At 41.3% G+C, this 16550-nt stretch overlaps 2 protein-coding genes across 6 annotated transcripts in view; one reads left to right on the top strand and one right to left on the bottom strand.

The window, feature by feature from the left end:
- TTI1 (TELO2 interacting protein 1) overlaps positions 1-7825 on the bottom strand; it is a 44509-nt gene extending 36684 nt beyond the window's left edge. For all 3 annotated transcript variants that reach the window (XM_042930996.1, XM_042930997.1, XM_042930998.1), the window contains exon 1: positions 7748-7825. The gene's annotated coding sequence lies outside the window, so the exon portion shown is untranslated. The remainder of the gene's footprint in view (positions 1-7747) is intronic.
- Positions 7826-7925: 100 nt separating this feature from the next.
- RPRD1B (regulation of nuclear pre-mRNA domain containing 1B) overlaps positions 7926-16550 on the top strand; it is a 51101-nt gene continuing 42476 nt past the window's right edge. For 2 of the 3 annotated variants that reach the window (XM_042931000.1, XM_042931001.1), the window contains exons 1-2: positions 7926-8440; positions 13474-13603. In XM_042931000.1, the coding sequence (XP_042786934.1) occupies positions 8290-8440; positions 13474-13603 (281 nt within the window). In that variant the 5' untranslated portion in view covers positions 7926-8289. The remainder of the gene's footprint in view (positions 8441-13473; positions 13604-16550) is intronic. The other variant, XM_042930999.1, reaches the window with a different exon arrangement.

Here is a 16550-nt window from a genome sequence, read left to right as displayed (position 1 = left end):
GAGAATTGCCAATACGAGTTCTTGGACAGACGGAAGAGAATTAATATTTGTTGAACAAAACTCACCAAATGCCCGGCATGTTCTAGGTATTTTATGTGCATAAAAGTTCCTCATCCAGAAGCTGACTATAACACAAGGCTCAGAGAGGTCAAGCAATGTCAGACATGGAATTCACCTCAAGCCTGTGTGACTCCAAAGGCTGCACACACACTTTCTACCATACCAGAGGTTCCCCCAGTCTGCTTATCAGAATCAAGGGGGAGCGATGTAAGTACAGATTCCCGGGCCCCACACCAGAGCTACTGAATCAGAACCTATATTGGGGTGGAGGAGATGGCAGGTATGCTTCTGAAACTATTTTAAAAGTTTTCAAGGTCAGTCTGATGACCAGCCAGGCATGGGAATCCCGCATTGTACACATTCTACACAAACTCTATCTTCTGAAGAATAAGAACCAGGTGATGAAGGGGTACGTGCTCAGTATCCATCTGGCAGTAGTGTACAAAGTACACTGGGGGACCACTGCTATGGGTTAAAATGACTGGTTTAGGGGCGCCTGGGTGGCTCAGTCGGTTGAGTGTCCGACTTCGGCTCAGGTCATGATCTCACAGTTCGTGGGTTTGAGCCCCGCATCAGGCTCTGTGCTGACCACTTGCTCAGAGCCTGGAGCCTGCTTCAGATTCTGTGTCTCCTACTCTCTCTGCTCCTCCCCCGTTCATGCTTTGTCTCACTCTGTTTCTCAAAAATAAATAAATGTAAAAAAAAAAAAAAAAAAAAAAAAAAAATTTAAAATAAAAAAAAAATGTAAAATAAAATGACTGGTTTATTAGTGCATCTCTCCAACTGAATAGTACACTTTTTTAGTTACTTGTGATTTTCCTAGCATCTGATACAGTGTCTGCCAAGCAGGTCCCACTCACTGTTTGTTTAATAAATGAGTAAAAGAGGGGTGCCTGGTGGCTCAGTCGGTTAAGCGTCCAAATCTTGATTGGCTCAGGTCATGATCTCCCAGTTCATGGGGTCAGGCCCTGCGTCAGGGTCTGTGCTTACAGCGTGGAGCCTGCTTGGGATTCTCTGTCTCCCCTCTCTCTGCCCCTCCCCGGGTCATGTGCACTCTCTCTCTCTCTCTCTCTCTAAAAATAAACATTTTTTAAAAATGAGTAAAAGAAGCTGGATAAACACAAAACCTCCAGCATACCATGATATTTTGTAGCTTCCTACTTCTTTCTACCCAGAAATGTTTCCTTAGCATATACTATGTGCCACTCACTGTGCTAAGTTCTTGACAAGGAAAGGGAGATACAAAGTTAACTGGAGGGTCTAGCCCTGCAAGGGAGGAGTATACAATAGAACCCTACGGCATATACAAAATAGAAGGTGGAGGAGGGGAATCAAGGAGACCTCCCATAGATCCTTCTAGAAATTACTTTAGGCTCATTTTGTTTACAGCTGTCCTCTACAGAATACTTGTGAAACAGTGCCTTGTATTACACTAACACTATGTGCTTATACCTTCTACTAGACAAGAAGTTCTTTGGTAGGCAGTATATTCTAGAAAAGTGGCTCTTAACTTAGAAAAGGGTGTACATCAAGAATATATGCTCTTTTCTTTCATCATTGGGGTAGTGTCAGAGGAGGCCTAGTGGATAGTTATGATTTTCACTACAGTCCTGTGATAATGAGGCCACCCCTAGTGCAGTGCACTGGTTACCAAGTGGGGAGTGGAACTCTTACTTCTACTGGACAGTAGTGAGGAGCTCTTCCCCTTGGGTGTCAAAGGAGGCCAAGTGAGGAATCTGGACTTCTACTGGCACTTGGCAGTAAGGGGGGGAGGGGTAACCCTTTCCTCTGCCAGAGTGGTGTCAGAAAAAGCCAGCTAAAACAGAAGACTTAAATAAGATCCAGAGTGTCACTCAGAACATAATGCAAAAATGTCCAATCAAAAATCATTCATCATACTAAGAACCAGGAAGATCTCAAACTGAAAGAATAAAGACAATTAATACATTCAACACTGAGATGACAGATGTGAGAATTATCTGACAAAGTTATTACAGCAGCCATGATTAAAATGCTTCAATGAGCAATTCTGAACTTGCCTGAAGCAAACGAAAGAATAGAAAGCCTCAGCAAAGAAATAGAAGATATAAAGAAAAAAAATAAATAGCAATTTTAGAACTGAAAAATTCGATAACAAATGAAAAGGTCAGCAGACAAGTTCAACAGCAGAATGGAGGGGGCACAGGAAAGAACCTATGAGCTGTAAAAATGAATAACAGAAATTACCTAATCTGAACAACTGAAAGAAAATAGACTGAAAAGAGCCTCAGGGACCCACGGACCATAACAAAAGATCTAAGAGTTCCAGAAGAGGAGGTGAAAAAGGGCACAGCTGAGAAACCACTCAAAGAAATAATGGCTGACAACTCCCTCAAATTTGGCAAGAAACATACATCTATATACTCAGGAAGCTTAGTGAACCCCAAATAGGATAAATCCAAAGAAATTTACACTGATTATAATTACATCATAATTTAATTCTGAAAAGGAATGACAAAAGAAATAATGAAAGCAGTCAGAAAAATGATACCTTGCCTACAGAGAAAAAATAATTGGAATGACAATGGAGTTCTCATCAGAAACCATGTAAGCCAGAAAGAAGTGGCACAATAACTTTCAGGTGTTGGGAGAAAAAAAAGGAAAAAAAAAAAAAAAAAAAAGAACTATCGAGACAGAATCGTATACTGAGCCAAAATGCCCATCAGGAGTGCAGTGTAAATCGAGACATTCTCAGATGAAAGAAAACTAAAAGAATTTATCACCATCAGGCTTGCTCTAAAAAAAACATAGCTAAAGGAAATTCTTTCAACAGAAAGGACACATTAAAAAAAGGAATACTAGGGGTGCCTGGGTGGCTCAGTTGGTTAAGCATCTGACTTCAGCTCAGGTCATGATCTCACAGTTCATGAATTCGAGCCCCATATGGGACTCTGCTGACAGCTCAAAGCCTGGAGCCTGCTTCAGATTCTATGTCTCCCTCTCTCTCTCTCAAAAATAAATAAACATTAAATTAAAAAAAAAAAAAAAAGGAATACTTGTGTCAAAGAGGAAGAAAGAACATGGTATGTGAAGATATGTATAAATATAATAGGCTTTCCTTATTCTTTTGAGTTTTCTAAATTGTGTTTGATAGTTGAAGCAAAAATTGTAACCCTGTCTGATTTGGATCTAAATGTACGTGTAGAGGAAATATTTACAACAATTATATTATAAATGGGGGAGGGTAAGGAGACATAAAGGGAAGTAAGGCTACTATCCTTCACTAGTGCTGGTAAAGATAAATTACGTACAATGCAATACCTAGAAGAACCATTAAAATGGTTCCAAAGAGATACATTCAGAAATGCTGTGATAATAAAATGGAATTCCAAAGAATGTTCAAGTAACCTATAAGAAAGCTAGAAAAAGAAAATAGAGAAACAAAAACCAGAACAGAAAACAAAAAACAAAATGGAAGATTAAGCTCTATCATAATAATTATATTAAATATAAAAGGTCTAAATATACCAATGAAAAAATAAATAGAGAATGTCAGAGTAGATTACAAAATATGACCTATGTCTATGCTGTCTACAAGAAACTCTCTTCAAATAGAATATAGGTAGGTTGCAAGTAAAAGGACAGACGAAAAGGGACATTATCATGCAAACATTAATCAAAAGCAAGCAAGAGTGGTTATCTCAACATCAGATAGACTTCAGAAAAAAGAAAATTACCAGAGATAGGGAGGGACATTCTATAACCATTAAAGGGGAAACCAATAGAGAAAACAGCAATCTTCAACGGATTCTGTCAAGACATAAATGCTAAATACAAAACAACCACAAAATGTGTGAAGTAAAAATAGAATAAAACTGAAAGGAGAACTATGGGTGGTCACCACAAGCATAGGTGGTGACTTCTCAAAGACTGATAAAACAAGTAGGAAATCAGCAAGGATAACAAAACTCAAGAACACCTCAACCAACAGGATCTAAGCAACATTTAAAGAACACTACAACCCACAACAGGAGAATACACTTTCAAGTGACCATAGAACAGATATCAAGATGGATCGTATCTTGCACCACGAAACAGAGAATACAGTATGATCCCCAACCACAATGGAATTAAACTAGAAATCTCAGTAACAGAGATAACAGGAAAATCTCCAAATACCTGGAAACTAAGCAACACATTTCTAATTAATCCATGGATCAAAGAGGAAATCTCAAGGGAAATTTTAAAAAGATACATAAAAATGAATGAAAGTAAGGGACGCCTATGTGGCTCAGTTGGTTAAGCAACCAACTCTTGATTTCAGCTCAGGTCACAATCTCGAGGCTGTGAGATCCAGCTCAGCATCAGGCTCAGTGCAGAGTCTGTTTGGGATTCTCCCTCTTCCACTCTCTCTGCCCTTCCCTGCTCATTTTCTCTCTTTCTCTTTCTCAAAGCAAACTTAAAAAAAAAAAAGAAGAAAGAAAGAAATGAAAGTAAAAATACAATGTCTCAAAATTTGTGGGCCACAGCTATAGCCATGCTGAGAGGGAAATTTACAGCAGTAAATACATATATTAGAAAAGGGAAAAGGTCCCAAATCAATAATCTAAACTTCCACCTTAAGAACCTTGAAAAAGAGGAGCAAAATAAAACCAAAGAAAGCAGAAGAAAATAATAAAGAGCAGAGCAGAAATCAATGAAATTGAGAACAGAAAATAGAGAAAAATCAATGAAACAACTGGTTCTTTGAAAAGATCAATAAAATCAACAAACTTCTAGCAAGACTGATAGAGGGAAAGACAGATACCAAAGAAAAAGAAAAGAAATCCTCAGGCCCAGACGGTTTCATTGGAAGCTTCCACCAACCATTTAAGGAATTAACACCAATTGTACACAATCTTCTAGAAAATGAAGAGGAGGAAATCTTCTCAGCTATTTTATGAAGCCACTATCACCCTGATACCAAAACCCAACAAAGACAATACATAAATAAAAAACCTGCAAATTTCCTCCATGAACACAGATGCAAAAATCCTAAACAAAGTATTAGAAAATACAACTCAGCAGCATGTAAAAACAATTATATACTATGACAAAGTAGGTTTTATTCTAGAGATGGAAGGCTGACTCAATATTTGAAAATCAATCAGTGCAATTGGCATTAATGGGCTAAAGAAAAAAAAAAATCACATGATTATATTCCCCTCGTCGTTCACTTCTAAGTGTTGAAGTGTTCTAGGACTCAGTCACTGGGCCTGTTTCTTTCTCCACTTATTCCCCCTTATGACTCCCACATTTATATCTCCATCTCCATCAGATCTCTCCCTTAAACTCCAGACCTATAAACCCCGCTGCCTATGGAGACACCTCTACTTGGGGAGGCATTTCCACCTGGACACGTACAAACCTAAACTCCTGCTTTCACTGCTCAAACCATCTCTTTCTGCAATTCAGTAAACGCAATCTCCCATTTTTACGGCTGCTTAGGAGAAAACCTTTGGCACCACATAAACTCATTTTTGTTTTAGATCGCTTATCTAATTTGTCAGCAAGTCCCAGTCCTCCTCTAAAAGACAAAATCCCCAGATTCCTATCTCCAGAATCTGACCCTCTCTCACCACCTGGTCTTCACCTTTCACCTAGGTTATCACAACAGCTGCTGAATTGGTCTTCCCGCTTCGGCCCGTGCACCCTTGCTATTTTCTACTCAACAGCCACAACGTTCTTCTTTTGTTCAAAAGTGTTCAGTGAACTCTGATGTAATTCAGAGTATTATCCAAATTCCTTACTATTGCTTACAAGTTCCCACGTGATGTGGTCCATGTCACGTGGTCTATGGCTGCTTTTTTGAGCTCATTTCTAGCCTTCTGGTTCATTATCACTCCGGCCTTACCATCCTCCTTGCTGTTCCTCAAAAATGCCAACAGCGGTCTAACAATTGTACTTGGTTTTCCCTCTGCGTGGAACAACATTCCACATACAGTATATGGCTTGTTCTCTCATTTCTTTCAGGGCTCTGATCAAATGTCATCCTATCAGGGAGGACTTCTCTGACCCGCATATAAAACAGACTCCCATCCTCCCACAAATCCATTCCTCGCCCTCCTTGATTTTCATTCAAGGTAGATATCGCTTTCTGACTTATTATATACTCGCATGTTTTTTCAATCTATCTTCCCTTGTAGAAGGTAAGCTTCCTGGGACACAGATCCTGTTTGCTTAAAATAGTGCTTCAGACATAGGTGCTCAACAATTATTTGTTGAAAGATATTTGTTGGAAGAATGAATCACTGGCTCAGGAGTGAAGACTTTGGGATCGGACATCAGATAACCTCGATTTGACTCCTAGCTCTGTCATTTTCCATGTCCAAGTGATATTGGACAGATTACTCACCCCTGTTTCATGTTTTCTCATCTTTGAAATAGTGGTAATAATCCTCATCCCACAGAACTGTTGTTAAGAATTAAATAAAACCAAGTACGTAATGTGCTTAATACAAAGTGACTTGGTATAAAAGGGTTCAGTATATGACAGTGCTATTCAATATAGAAACATGGTCTACATTTGGACTCAAAGGCCCTTGGTTACAATTATGACTAGATATTAACTGTATGATTTTAGGCTATTCACCTTTTTTATATTAATTTCCTCAATCAGCTTTAAATAAAGTGGTGGGATGAGAAAATAGGTTAAGAAGCAGTCCTTTCCCTCCAATCTTAGTTATGTAATCTTGGGTAGGCCACCTAACGTCTGTCTGTTTCCTCATCTGCCAAATGAGAATAACATAATAGCTACCTTATAGCTTTGCCATGAGGATCAAATGAGTTACCGTGTGAAGTGTCTAGCCCCTAGCAACTGCTCACTACGTTGGCTACAATTATGATGATTCTAGTCTAGAAGAGAGTCAAAGCATCTGAACAAAGAACTGCAATACGGTGCAGTGACAGCAAAAACAGTCACCAACTAGAAGAATGTTTCTTAACTGGAGTTTGCCCATTTCTGGTTAATTCCACACTAATCAGTAAAATGTGAAACTCGGTTATGTCTACAATAACCTGACTCCCTAACACCACCCCCATAGCAGTGAGAAAGACAAATTTCTTCACGGATTTGATAACTGGACTTTAAAACTTTTAAAAAATAGGTAAAGGGGTCAGAGACTCAAATAGTGCTCTAAAGGAGGTCAATGAAACCACTGACTTCCCTGCCCCCACCCTCAAAAAAGTTAACATATTACTTAAATTTGAGAAACAATCGAAAGGACCCCCCCACAGGGCCAGGGCAGCATGTAATTTCCCGAACGAAGCCAACAAATTAAGGGCACGACGGTGTTTTATGGTGGTGCTGTCACAGACTGAACGTCAGAACTGGACATTAAAGGGTAGTCCTGGAGGCTGAGTGGGAGCACCCCAGGTGAGAAAAGGGGCGTCACCCTTGAAGAAAGAACAGCAAGAGCCAAGCCGTGAAAAGTGCACGTGGGTGGCTTGGCAGAACCAAAAGGAAGATTTGGGGGGGGGGACAGCCAGACAGCGGAACGTATACGGAGAAGAGCGCGGCCTGGGGCCCGCCAGGTTAGGGAGAAAGCCGCCCCCGCCCCCCCGCTCCCGTACCCGGTCCTCCTCACTCAGCAGGAGTGCTCCCTCGGGATCCCCCTCCGAGGGCTCCCGGTTGCTGAGTTCCCTCTAGCTCCCGCCACTCTTCCCTTACCTCGTCTTCCAGCCTTTCCCTCACTCTCCCGCCTCCTCGGCCCCGCCGGAAGTGACGTTCTAACTAGCGCGCCGTACAGCGCCAGAAAGGTTCTGCGGGAGCGGGAGAAAGGGTTCCGGTGAGATTCACTGCGCCTGCGTGCGGCTGCGAGCGGTCAAAGCGCCTTCCGGAGGCCGTAGAACTGCGCCTCTCTCCTCGTCTGTTCCTTTCGAAGTGCCCTAAGCGAACTTCAGAGAGGCCGCCGCCACTGAAAGGGCGTTTTTCTGTAGCCCCGACACCTCTCGGTGCGCAGCTACTCCGGCCCTTGCCCTTTGACCCTGCTCTCACGGCGGGGTGAGAGGTCGGTGGCCATCTTGTGGCGGCGGCGCGGGTGGCTGTTACTGCGGAGACCTATCCCCTCCCCCCTCCTTACCCCTCTGGCCGTCTGTCAGTCAGTAAAGAGCCCCGCAAGCCGTCAGGTGAGACCCCGGCCTCGCGCCGTTGCTCTTCCCGCCGCACTGGGCGGCCCAGGCCGCTCCCTGCAGGGCCTCTCTGCCGCCACCATGTCCTCCTTCTCCGAGTCGGCGTTGGAGAAGAAGCTCTCGGAGCTGAGCAACTCTCAACAGAGCGTGCAAACCCTGTCCCTGTGGCTCATACACCACCGCAAGCATGCGGGACCCATCGTCTCCGTGTGGCACCGCGAGCTCCGCAAAGGTAAACACCCCCTCTGTAGCCCCTTGGGACTCCCCTGGATTGTCCTCTCCTCGGCTCACTGCCGAGGCCCCTCTAGCTTCTTAGTGGAGGCTTGCTTTCCAAGCCCCGGCCTCTGATTGCACTTCTGAGGTTGGAGACAGTGTTATTCCCATTTCTCGGAGAAGGAAACTGAGGCCCGGGAAGGTTTAAGGTACTTGTCTGAGGTTCCCAGACTCCCAGTTCATCCGGCCCGTTTCCCCTTCGGCTCCTCCTGCCACTTGTGACTATTATTATCTCGACACCCTTGTAGAAGGTGCTGGCCCAAGGCTGTTGTGTGCCAGGCGCTTTGCTGGGCATTTGGAGTAGGAGCCAGAGGATTCTGGAGTAAGACTGCCTAGATCAAGTCCTGGCTTAGCCCCTTATTGGTTGAATGATATTGGGCTAGTGTCTTCATCTCCCTGTGCTTCTGTTGCCTCATCTGTAAAACGAGGACAAAGATAGCTGCCACTTACAGAGCCTTTATTCTGTGCCAGTCACTATGCTGAGAACTTTACGTACATCCTCGCACTCAGACCCGCTCTGTGACGTGGGTACAGTTACCCCCATTGTAGAGCGGTTAAGAGGCCACACTACCTAGACCTTCTCTCTCAGGCCTCTCTTCTCATGCATCTTTCATTGATTCTGGACCCTGCTCAGGATCTGACATTCATTCATTGAGCCCAGCCTGTTATGTGCCAGGCACTGAGCCGGGTGCTTGATAACACGTTGGCTCCAAAGGCCGACTGCCTGGAATTTAAGCCTGATTTTGCCATTCACTGACCCCGGTAGCTTAGCTTCTCTGACCCTCAGTTTCCTTACCTATAAAGTGGGTATGATGAAGACTGATATTTGCTGTGCCTTTAATTATGTGCCAGGTGCAGTACTGGTACCTTCACATACATTGCCATTTTTTGAATTCTCAGAGTTCTCTGGAGTGGGAACTTTGCAGATGAGGAAAAACTGAGGCTCAAACAACTGGCTGTGGCAAGGAGTAAACAGTAAACAGGATAGTGCGGATGACCATCCGGCTTGGTGTCAGGCACAGTGTAGGCATTTCATAAGCAATGGTGAAATGGGACTGCTAATTACTCCGCGTGAGGCAGGGTCTTTGCCTTCAAGTGCGTACAGCTCGATGGGGAAGGATAGGCACCTTTACAGCTGTTACCCTGACGATTGCATAGCAGAAAGCTGAGGCAATGAACCTTAGAGCAATTGTGGACAGCCTCTGCGTCGTAGGCCCTCCATAGTATAGGAAGTAGCTTTACATGTGCTTCTCCTGTCTGTGAGGTGGAGATCCCACCTACGTGGTTAAGTATTTTCAAGGCCTCAGAACTGGGGAGGCTTAGACTACATCAGGCTGTCAGGCACCAAATTCCAGAATTCTTTCCGGAGACCCAGTTCTAGCCCTGTAGCAGAGACTCCCCTCCCTCCAGATATCACGTGCTGTACTGAGATGGGGTCCCCTCTGGGCATTTGGGGGCTAGAACCTGGAGCCCCCCAGATCCTCCTTCTTGTACCCCACTGTGCCATTCAGATACTATTTCCAACATCCGAGATGTGAATCACCTCTACAGGGACCTCAGAGAGGTCGAAGTCCATCTCAGATGTCACTTTTGTGAAGCCTTCTTGATTCCCCACCTCATCCTATTTGACTTATGGAAAGTAACAGAGTGCATTCATTTATGAAGCTCCTTTCACCCTAATTTTATATGATCCTAATCTCATGGAGCCTACTGTTTTAAGGAGGCTAGCATTATTATCTCCCATTTTACAGATGAGAAGGTAAAGATACTGAGAGATTATAGCTGGGGCATAAGCCTAGAGCCCTCTGATGCCAAAATTCGTGCTTTCAAATACCCGCTGCCTTGGTGCCCATTAATAAGTGAAGGTGATCATCTGACTCCAACCAAACCCATAGCACTTTTGTTTATTAGAATTAGTCACTGTATCCCACCCTCTGCCACGTTAATTTAGCATTTATTTCATTCTTACTAGTTCTGGCTTTTTCACTAGATTTGTGTTTTGAGGGAGAAACTAGGCCTTCTTGTTTCTTTGCAACGCTAGTAGGATTTACCATAGTGCCTGTTACAGTTTAAAAATAGGTTAGGAGTTCAGTTGTGGTCTCTGACATCATTTTCATGGTTGAGTAAAGGATCCAAACAGCACTACCTCATACAACTTTCTGTGGGATGTTTTATATCCGTGCTGTCCAACAAGGTGGTCGCTTGCCACATGTAGCTGTTGAACACTTGAAATGTGTGACTAAGGAACTGGCGTTTTTTTGTGGTTTTTTTTTTTTAATTAAGAAAAATTTTTTAAACGTTTATTCATTTTTTTGGGAGAGAGAGCGAGTGAGCGTGAGTGGAGGAGGGGCAGAGAGAGAGGGAGACACCGAATCTGAAGCAGGCTCCAGGCTCTGAGGTGTCAGCACAGAGCCCAGCAGGGGACTTGAACCCGTGAACCATGAGATCATGACCTCAGCTGAAGTCAGACGCTTAACCGACTGAGCCACCCAGGTGCCCCAGGAGCTACCGTTTTAAATAATTGTGCTAGTTACAGTTGAAGTATTCAGGAGCTATCTGTGGCTAGTGGCTGCCATATTGGATAGTGCCAAGGTAGGGGATGCTCCTCCAAGCATCAGGATCATGAATTGAGCATGCCCCCACACTGAAGTGGAAAAAGATTTTGTGCCCTTATGTTGAAAACGTCTAGCCTCTTAGATTCTGGCCCACCCTGAGTCTTTAGACGTGGACAGTTCAATCGATGGTCAAGTCATTTTCCCTAAGGTATTCACAGACTATCTGTGAGTCACCTTCAAAGTATTACAGGATTTAAAGAAATTACTTTGTGTTTTGCTTAAATACTACTTTTATTCTTGATAAAATAATAAGAATTTGATAAAATAATAGGAATTTTGATAAAATAATAGAAATAATTCTTATTTATCCCTTTGGGCTCCATTCTAGGTAGAACTTCCCTTTATGGAGAAGTTATATGTAAAATGCTCTCGGACGAATATTTTTTTAGTAATGTTTTTGTGTGTTGCCTTGAGTGCAGAAAAACAGGCCTTTTTTTCCTAACTGTTTTAGATGTCAAAACCAGCTAAACGTGACATTTTTTCCGTCAGTTAACCATATAAATTTTGCTTAATAACTGTTCTGCTCATTTGGAATGGGCATAGTTAGGCCGTGAAAGGATCTATTTTGTCATATTGGAAAGACATCTGAACAAGTGAGTTGTCTGTCACCTGGGACTAGAGTGGAGGGTGTGTGTGTTCAGGTGCTCTGGGCTTTGTCATAGCACCTTTACACACGTGGTACTTATGTTGGCTTCAAGAAGCTGGATGTGGAGGGATAAAGTTTCATGCTAAATAAATCCTCATTGCAAAGTTTGAGGATGATGAAAATTCATTGGCAATGTAAATAGTGAAAAACTTCGGCTCTCTGGCCTCTTGGCTATCATGTTTGTAGTACTGAAAAACGTATCACGTCTTAATTGTCCAAACTGACATTTTATACAATGGATTCTGAGTTTTTAAACATAAAATACATGGCATTTGTAAAGCTTCACATAGTCCAATTTGCTTTGTTGAAGTTGAATCTGTTAACTCGTGGCATTATTAGACTTGGTGGTTTTACTTGTTGCAACATCCCAGAACGAGGTTTGCTTTTAAAAAAAAAAGAACAGCCTTTGCCATAACGATACCTTTGTAGCGAGAGTAGAATATTGTAACTGTTGACACTTTTCCATCTGCTTTTGAGTAATAATGAGAATAGTTAAAGATACTTCCAGGTTTACATATTATCATCAGTTAGCCATGTTAAACTAGGTTAGTACCAGAAGGTTAATGTAACTCAGGATATCCATATTTAATTTTATGAATACATACTTTAAAGATTGTTTTTAGCTTGGTTTATTCTTCTGTAGCTATATTTTAAAATGTCACATCTTATGCCTGCTATGTCAGAATTTATGCATGCTGTGTGCATTTCAAAAGAAACAGGTGGTTTCTGAGAGCAAGTAGAGTAAGGACCAGCTATTTAGGTGTGTGAAGGTTCTATAAGGCTTGTTTGAGTTTTTCAGGTATTTTAGCATGGGAGAAAACGTAGTGTTTTGGACTGTCTGATTGTGTTCTTATTTATTTCCTTTAAAAGAAAACTGGGACCAAGAATGATAGTGATGTAACTTTACGGTTGAGAAGTTATGTGCATAGAAGCCAGGAAATTCAGTAATGTTCCCCCAAGCAACTGTAACTCAGACACAGTGCATGAGGTTTTTATGGTTTAATATATGATACCATATAGAGTAATAGAAAATACTACATTTAATATGTATAAGAGAGAAGAATTACAGTTTTTGTGGGAGCCATAATTTTGCGTATCCAGAATTCAGACATCTTTAAGTTTTCAGTAATAACGTAGCATTAATAATATATTTGTATTTGAGGTAAATATCCATTGGTGCATCTAGAGATTTTTCTGGATTATAAAGTTGGTATCATTGGCTGATTATTGTTATTGGAACGTCCAAAGAGAAATTCTCACCATAGGAACATAAATTACAAGAATCTGCTTTAAAACTGAAACCTAGTTCACCTAGCTCAGTCTTTCATTCTGCAGGATTTGATAATTAATAGTGAATTAGAAATGCTTATCTTTGCAGTAAAATAAATGAAAACCTTGATTTTAATATGTCTTCTTGAGAATGTTGACTGCTTCTCCTGTAGGAATTTTCTTTGGATTATCTTTATTTTTACTGTCAATTATTCCTGTTAAAATATCACAGAAATGAAAATGGCCCATTCTTGTTTTGTTTCAAAATTGTATTCTCAAACCTGTTTTGTTAGAGATGTCAAAAAGTTACTTAAGTTGTTTTTTCAAACATAAAGGAGCCCTGATCTCAGGTAGGTAATGCTTATCTTAGTTTCTTTGGGAGTATTTTAGGGCAGAAGAATTGTGGATTGAGCATTTCCTTGGTGTAAGTTAAATTATCTTTTTTTTTTCCTTTTTTTCCAGCCAAATCAAATAGAAAGCTTACTTTTTTGTACTTAGCGAATGATGTCATCCAAAACAGTAAAAGGAAAGGACCTGAATTCACTAGAGAATTTGAATCTGTCCTTGTGGATGCTTTTTCTCATGTTGCCAGGTATGTTGTCTGGTTTTTTTGTTTGTTTTGTTTGATATTTAAATGTATTACCCTTTCCTCTTTATTGTTCTTTCCTTTTCTGGGATAACCTTTGTAAATTGACAACTTCATATTTTACAGGGATGTGCTTTACAGTGTTGCAGAGGCCAAATTATAATTTTATGTTTTGTTGCACCCTTAAGAACTATTTCAGACATGTAAACATTTTGATGCATTGAAGAGATTGAGTCTAGCACTTGTAGAACATTTTTTACCCAAAATATATTCATTTATTGAACTCATTTCTTGAATATGGTGTTTTCCTTGGTTTGACTAAGTTGTCTCATTAGTTTATGGTCAGAAAACAAAGCTAAAGAGTTTGTGGAAACTTTCCAGTAACACAACCTTAATAGCAAGATATTAGTTGCTTATGCCTTCATTTTTCCTCCCTTCTTTCCTTCTTCTAGATGTCTAGAGGTCTAGTTTACTAAAAATAGTAGTCATTACTATAACAATAGAGATAATTATTAGTGTGAAAAGTAGATATTTGCTCTGGCTATATCATATTAAATCTCTTCTGTTTGTTTTGTGAACGAGAGGACTAGAGCATAGAGCACACGTGTAGCTAATATCACAGAAAATACATTTGATTAGAACTTTTATAAATCATTTTTAGTTATTTAAAAACAAACTGCTTCCTGTAGACCCAAGTTGGGTGCCCAGGAGGAGCAAAGAAAAACTGTTTTTCACTAGAATATTAGCAGACGTATAAAAAAAAAATCTTTGCGAAAGGAAATTGGGAAGACCAAAAAGGAGACCGACTGGTTAAACAAAATTGTTGTAGATCTAAAGTGTAAGCGAAAGGCCTTAAATGTGTAAATGGCTCCAGCATTTCAGGAAAGATTTGACAGGTTTGAAGGAATAAAATGAGAAATCCAAAAGAAGCAAATGACATCTAGTTTTCTAGAGGTGGGAAAAAGATTTTTGTTTGCCAGCTCCGTGGCTGGCTCTTTCTTTTAATGAACATGGGCACTGAAGAAGCAGAATGTGTTACAATCTTGAAACAATCCTGAATCCTTGTAACAGAGTAAACTTAGAAAAGACTGCCAGAAAAGCTATCTGAGATAGGAGCCAGGCATTTTCTTGTTTTGAGGAGATGTAGTTCAGTTTCTTAGGCTGTAGCTCTACCTCCAGCACTGTCTGAGTGACCTGGGATGTATTACTTAGCTTTTGGAGCCCAAGTTTCCTAACTGATTAGAAAGGGTCAACAGCACCTGTCTCGCTGAAGTTGTTGTGGGGCTGAAGTACACCAGTCTGTTCGAAAGTACGTAGTCTGATGCCCGGTCCCCAGTCTTTGTTCATTCGTGGGTATATGTTAAATCAGAAACTATGTGACAAGAGGGACCATTTGTTTTTTATTTGCTGTATCCTGGGCACCTGGTAAACGGTCTGGCACAGAGCTGCCAGGTTGCATAGTTTTAGGGAATACCATTTATGTAGCCTTGATGGGATTGGTGTCCCGGGGTTGGGCAACATTGTGGTCTGCCCTGGTACAGGGAGGATTCAGTAAATCTTTGTTGAATTAATTAATTAGGGTATAGGAAATTGACTAAAATAATTTCCTATAAGGATAGTAAACATAACATTTTTTATTTAAAAATGTCTTGGCAGATTCTGTGGCATTATGCGGAAAGTAAACCTGGTCCTTTTTTTTTTTTTTTTCTTTTCCCTTTCCTTTTTCCTTTTTTTTCTTTTCTTTTTTTTTTTTTTTGCATTCTTCTAGTATAATGTCCTTCTTGGGTATTAGGTTCAGGGTCCCCATGTTTCCAAGCCCCTTCCACCATTTTTGGAACAGAAGAGTCAGCTTCTCCACTTCAATCCTGATGTGCCTTACCTGTAGTAAGAAGTACTCGGTCTGGTTTTCGTTGCCCAGTTGATGAACAAAGATAGGGGACCCATTAATATCGACCGAAATTGATTAAAAGAATCTCTTTATGGTAATTTCCTACTTCCTCACTCCACCCCCTCAGCACCCCCTGCCCCCCAAAAACCCTCAAAACCAAACCTCTCAAGTCAGAGGAAGCTACCAAGCTCCTAGGTTAGATTTAATTTGAATAGTAGTTTAATTAGCTAGACTTTGAACTTTTTTCCACACAAGGCCTTCTTATTGTCTTCTCAGTGTGGAGATAGCTGTGCACTTTGTTTTTCATTCAACATATATTGGAGTGCCTTCTGTGTGCCAAGTACCGATGCAGACACTAGAGAAGCCGCAGTGAACAAGGCAGGCAAGGACAAATAAATGAACAAGATGCTTTCAGAGAGTGATGATATGGACATAATGAGATAGAATGACATTCTGGAGTGGGATCCCTTCTAGTGTGTTCATGGAAGAGCTCTCTAAGGAAATGGGATTTGAGGTAATCATCCATGAAGTAGGAGCAAACAGCTGCTGAAAAGAACCTAAGGTAGGAGTAATCTTGGCGTGTTAAGAGGATCAGGATGAAGGCCAGTGTGGTTAGAGCAACTGTGTTGAGAAAGGGAAAAGTGGCATCCAGATAAGATCAGAGGGGCAGGCAGGTTCCCGTCACATAAGTCTTGTAAGCCTTGGGAGAGAGGATTTTGTTCTGACGGGATGTCAGTGACAGAGTCTTAAGCAGGAGAATGATGTATTCCATCACATTGTTAAAAGGTCTCTCTGGTTTGGTGTGGAGAATGGGTTATAAAGGCCAAGGGAGGGGCAGGGATGTGAGGATGAAGGATATTGCTCTACTACAGGCTAGAGGTGACAATGGCCAGGACTCAGAAGCAGTGAGAAGATAGTAATAGCTTCTAGTTTATCCAGTGTTTACTTTGTGGATGTATTTGACTGCCCCCCCCCCCCCCCCCCCCCCGTAAAAACTGATAGGATTTGTGGGAGCTGGTAGTAAAGGAAAAGAGAAATCCGATTATTTCTAGGTTTTTGACATGG

This window comes from Panthera leo, chromosome A3 (assembly GCF_018350215.1).
Source record: "Panthera leo isolate Ple1 chromosome A3, P.leo_Ple1_pat1.1, whole genome shotgun sequence".
Taxonomy (NCBI): Eukaryota; Metazoa; Chordata; class Mammalia; order Carnivora; family Felidae; genus Panthera; species Panthera leo.
This window is presented reverse-complemented; position numbering and strand designations above follow the sequence as displayed.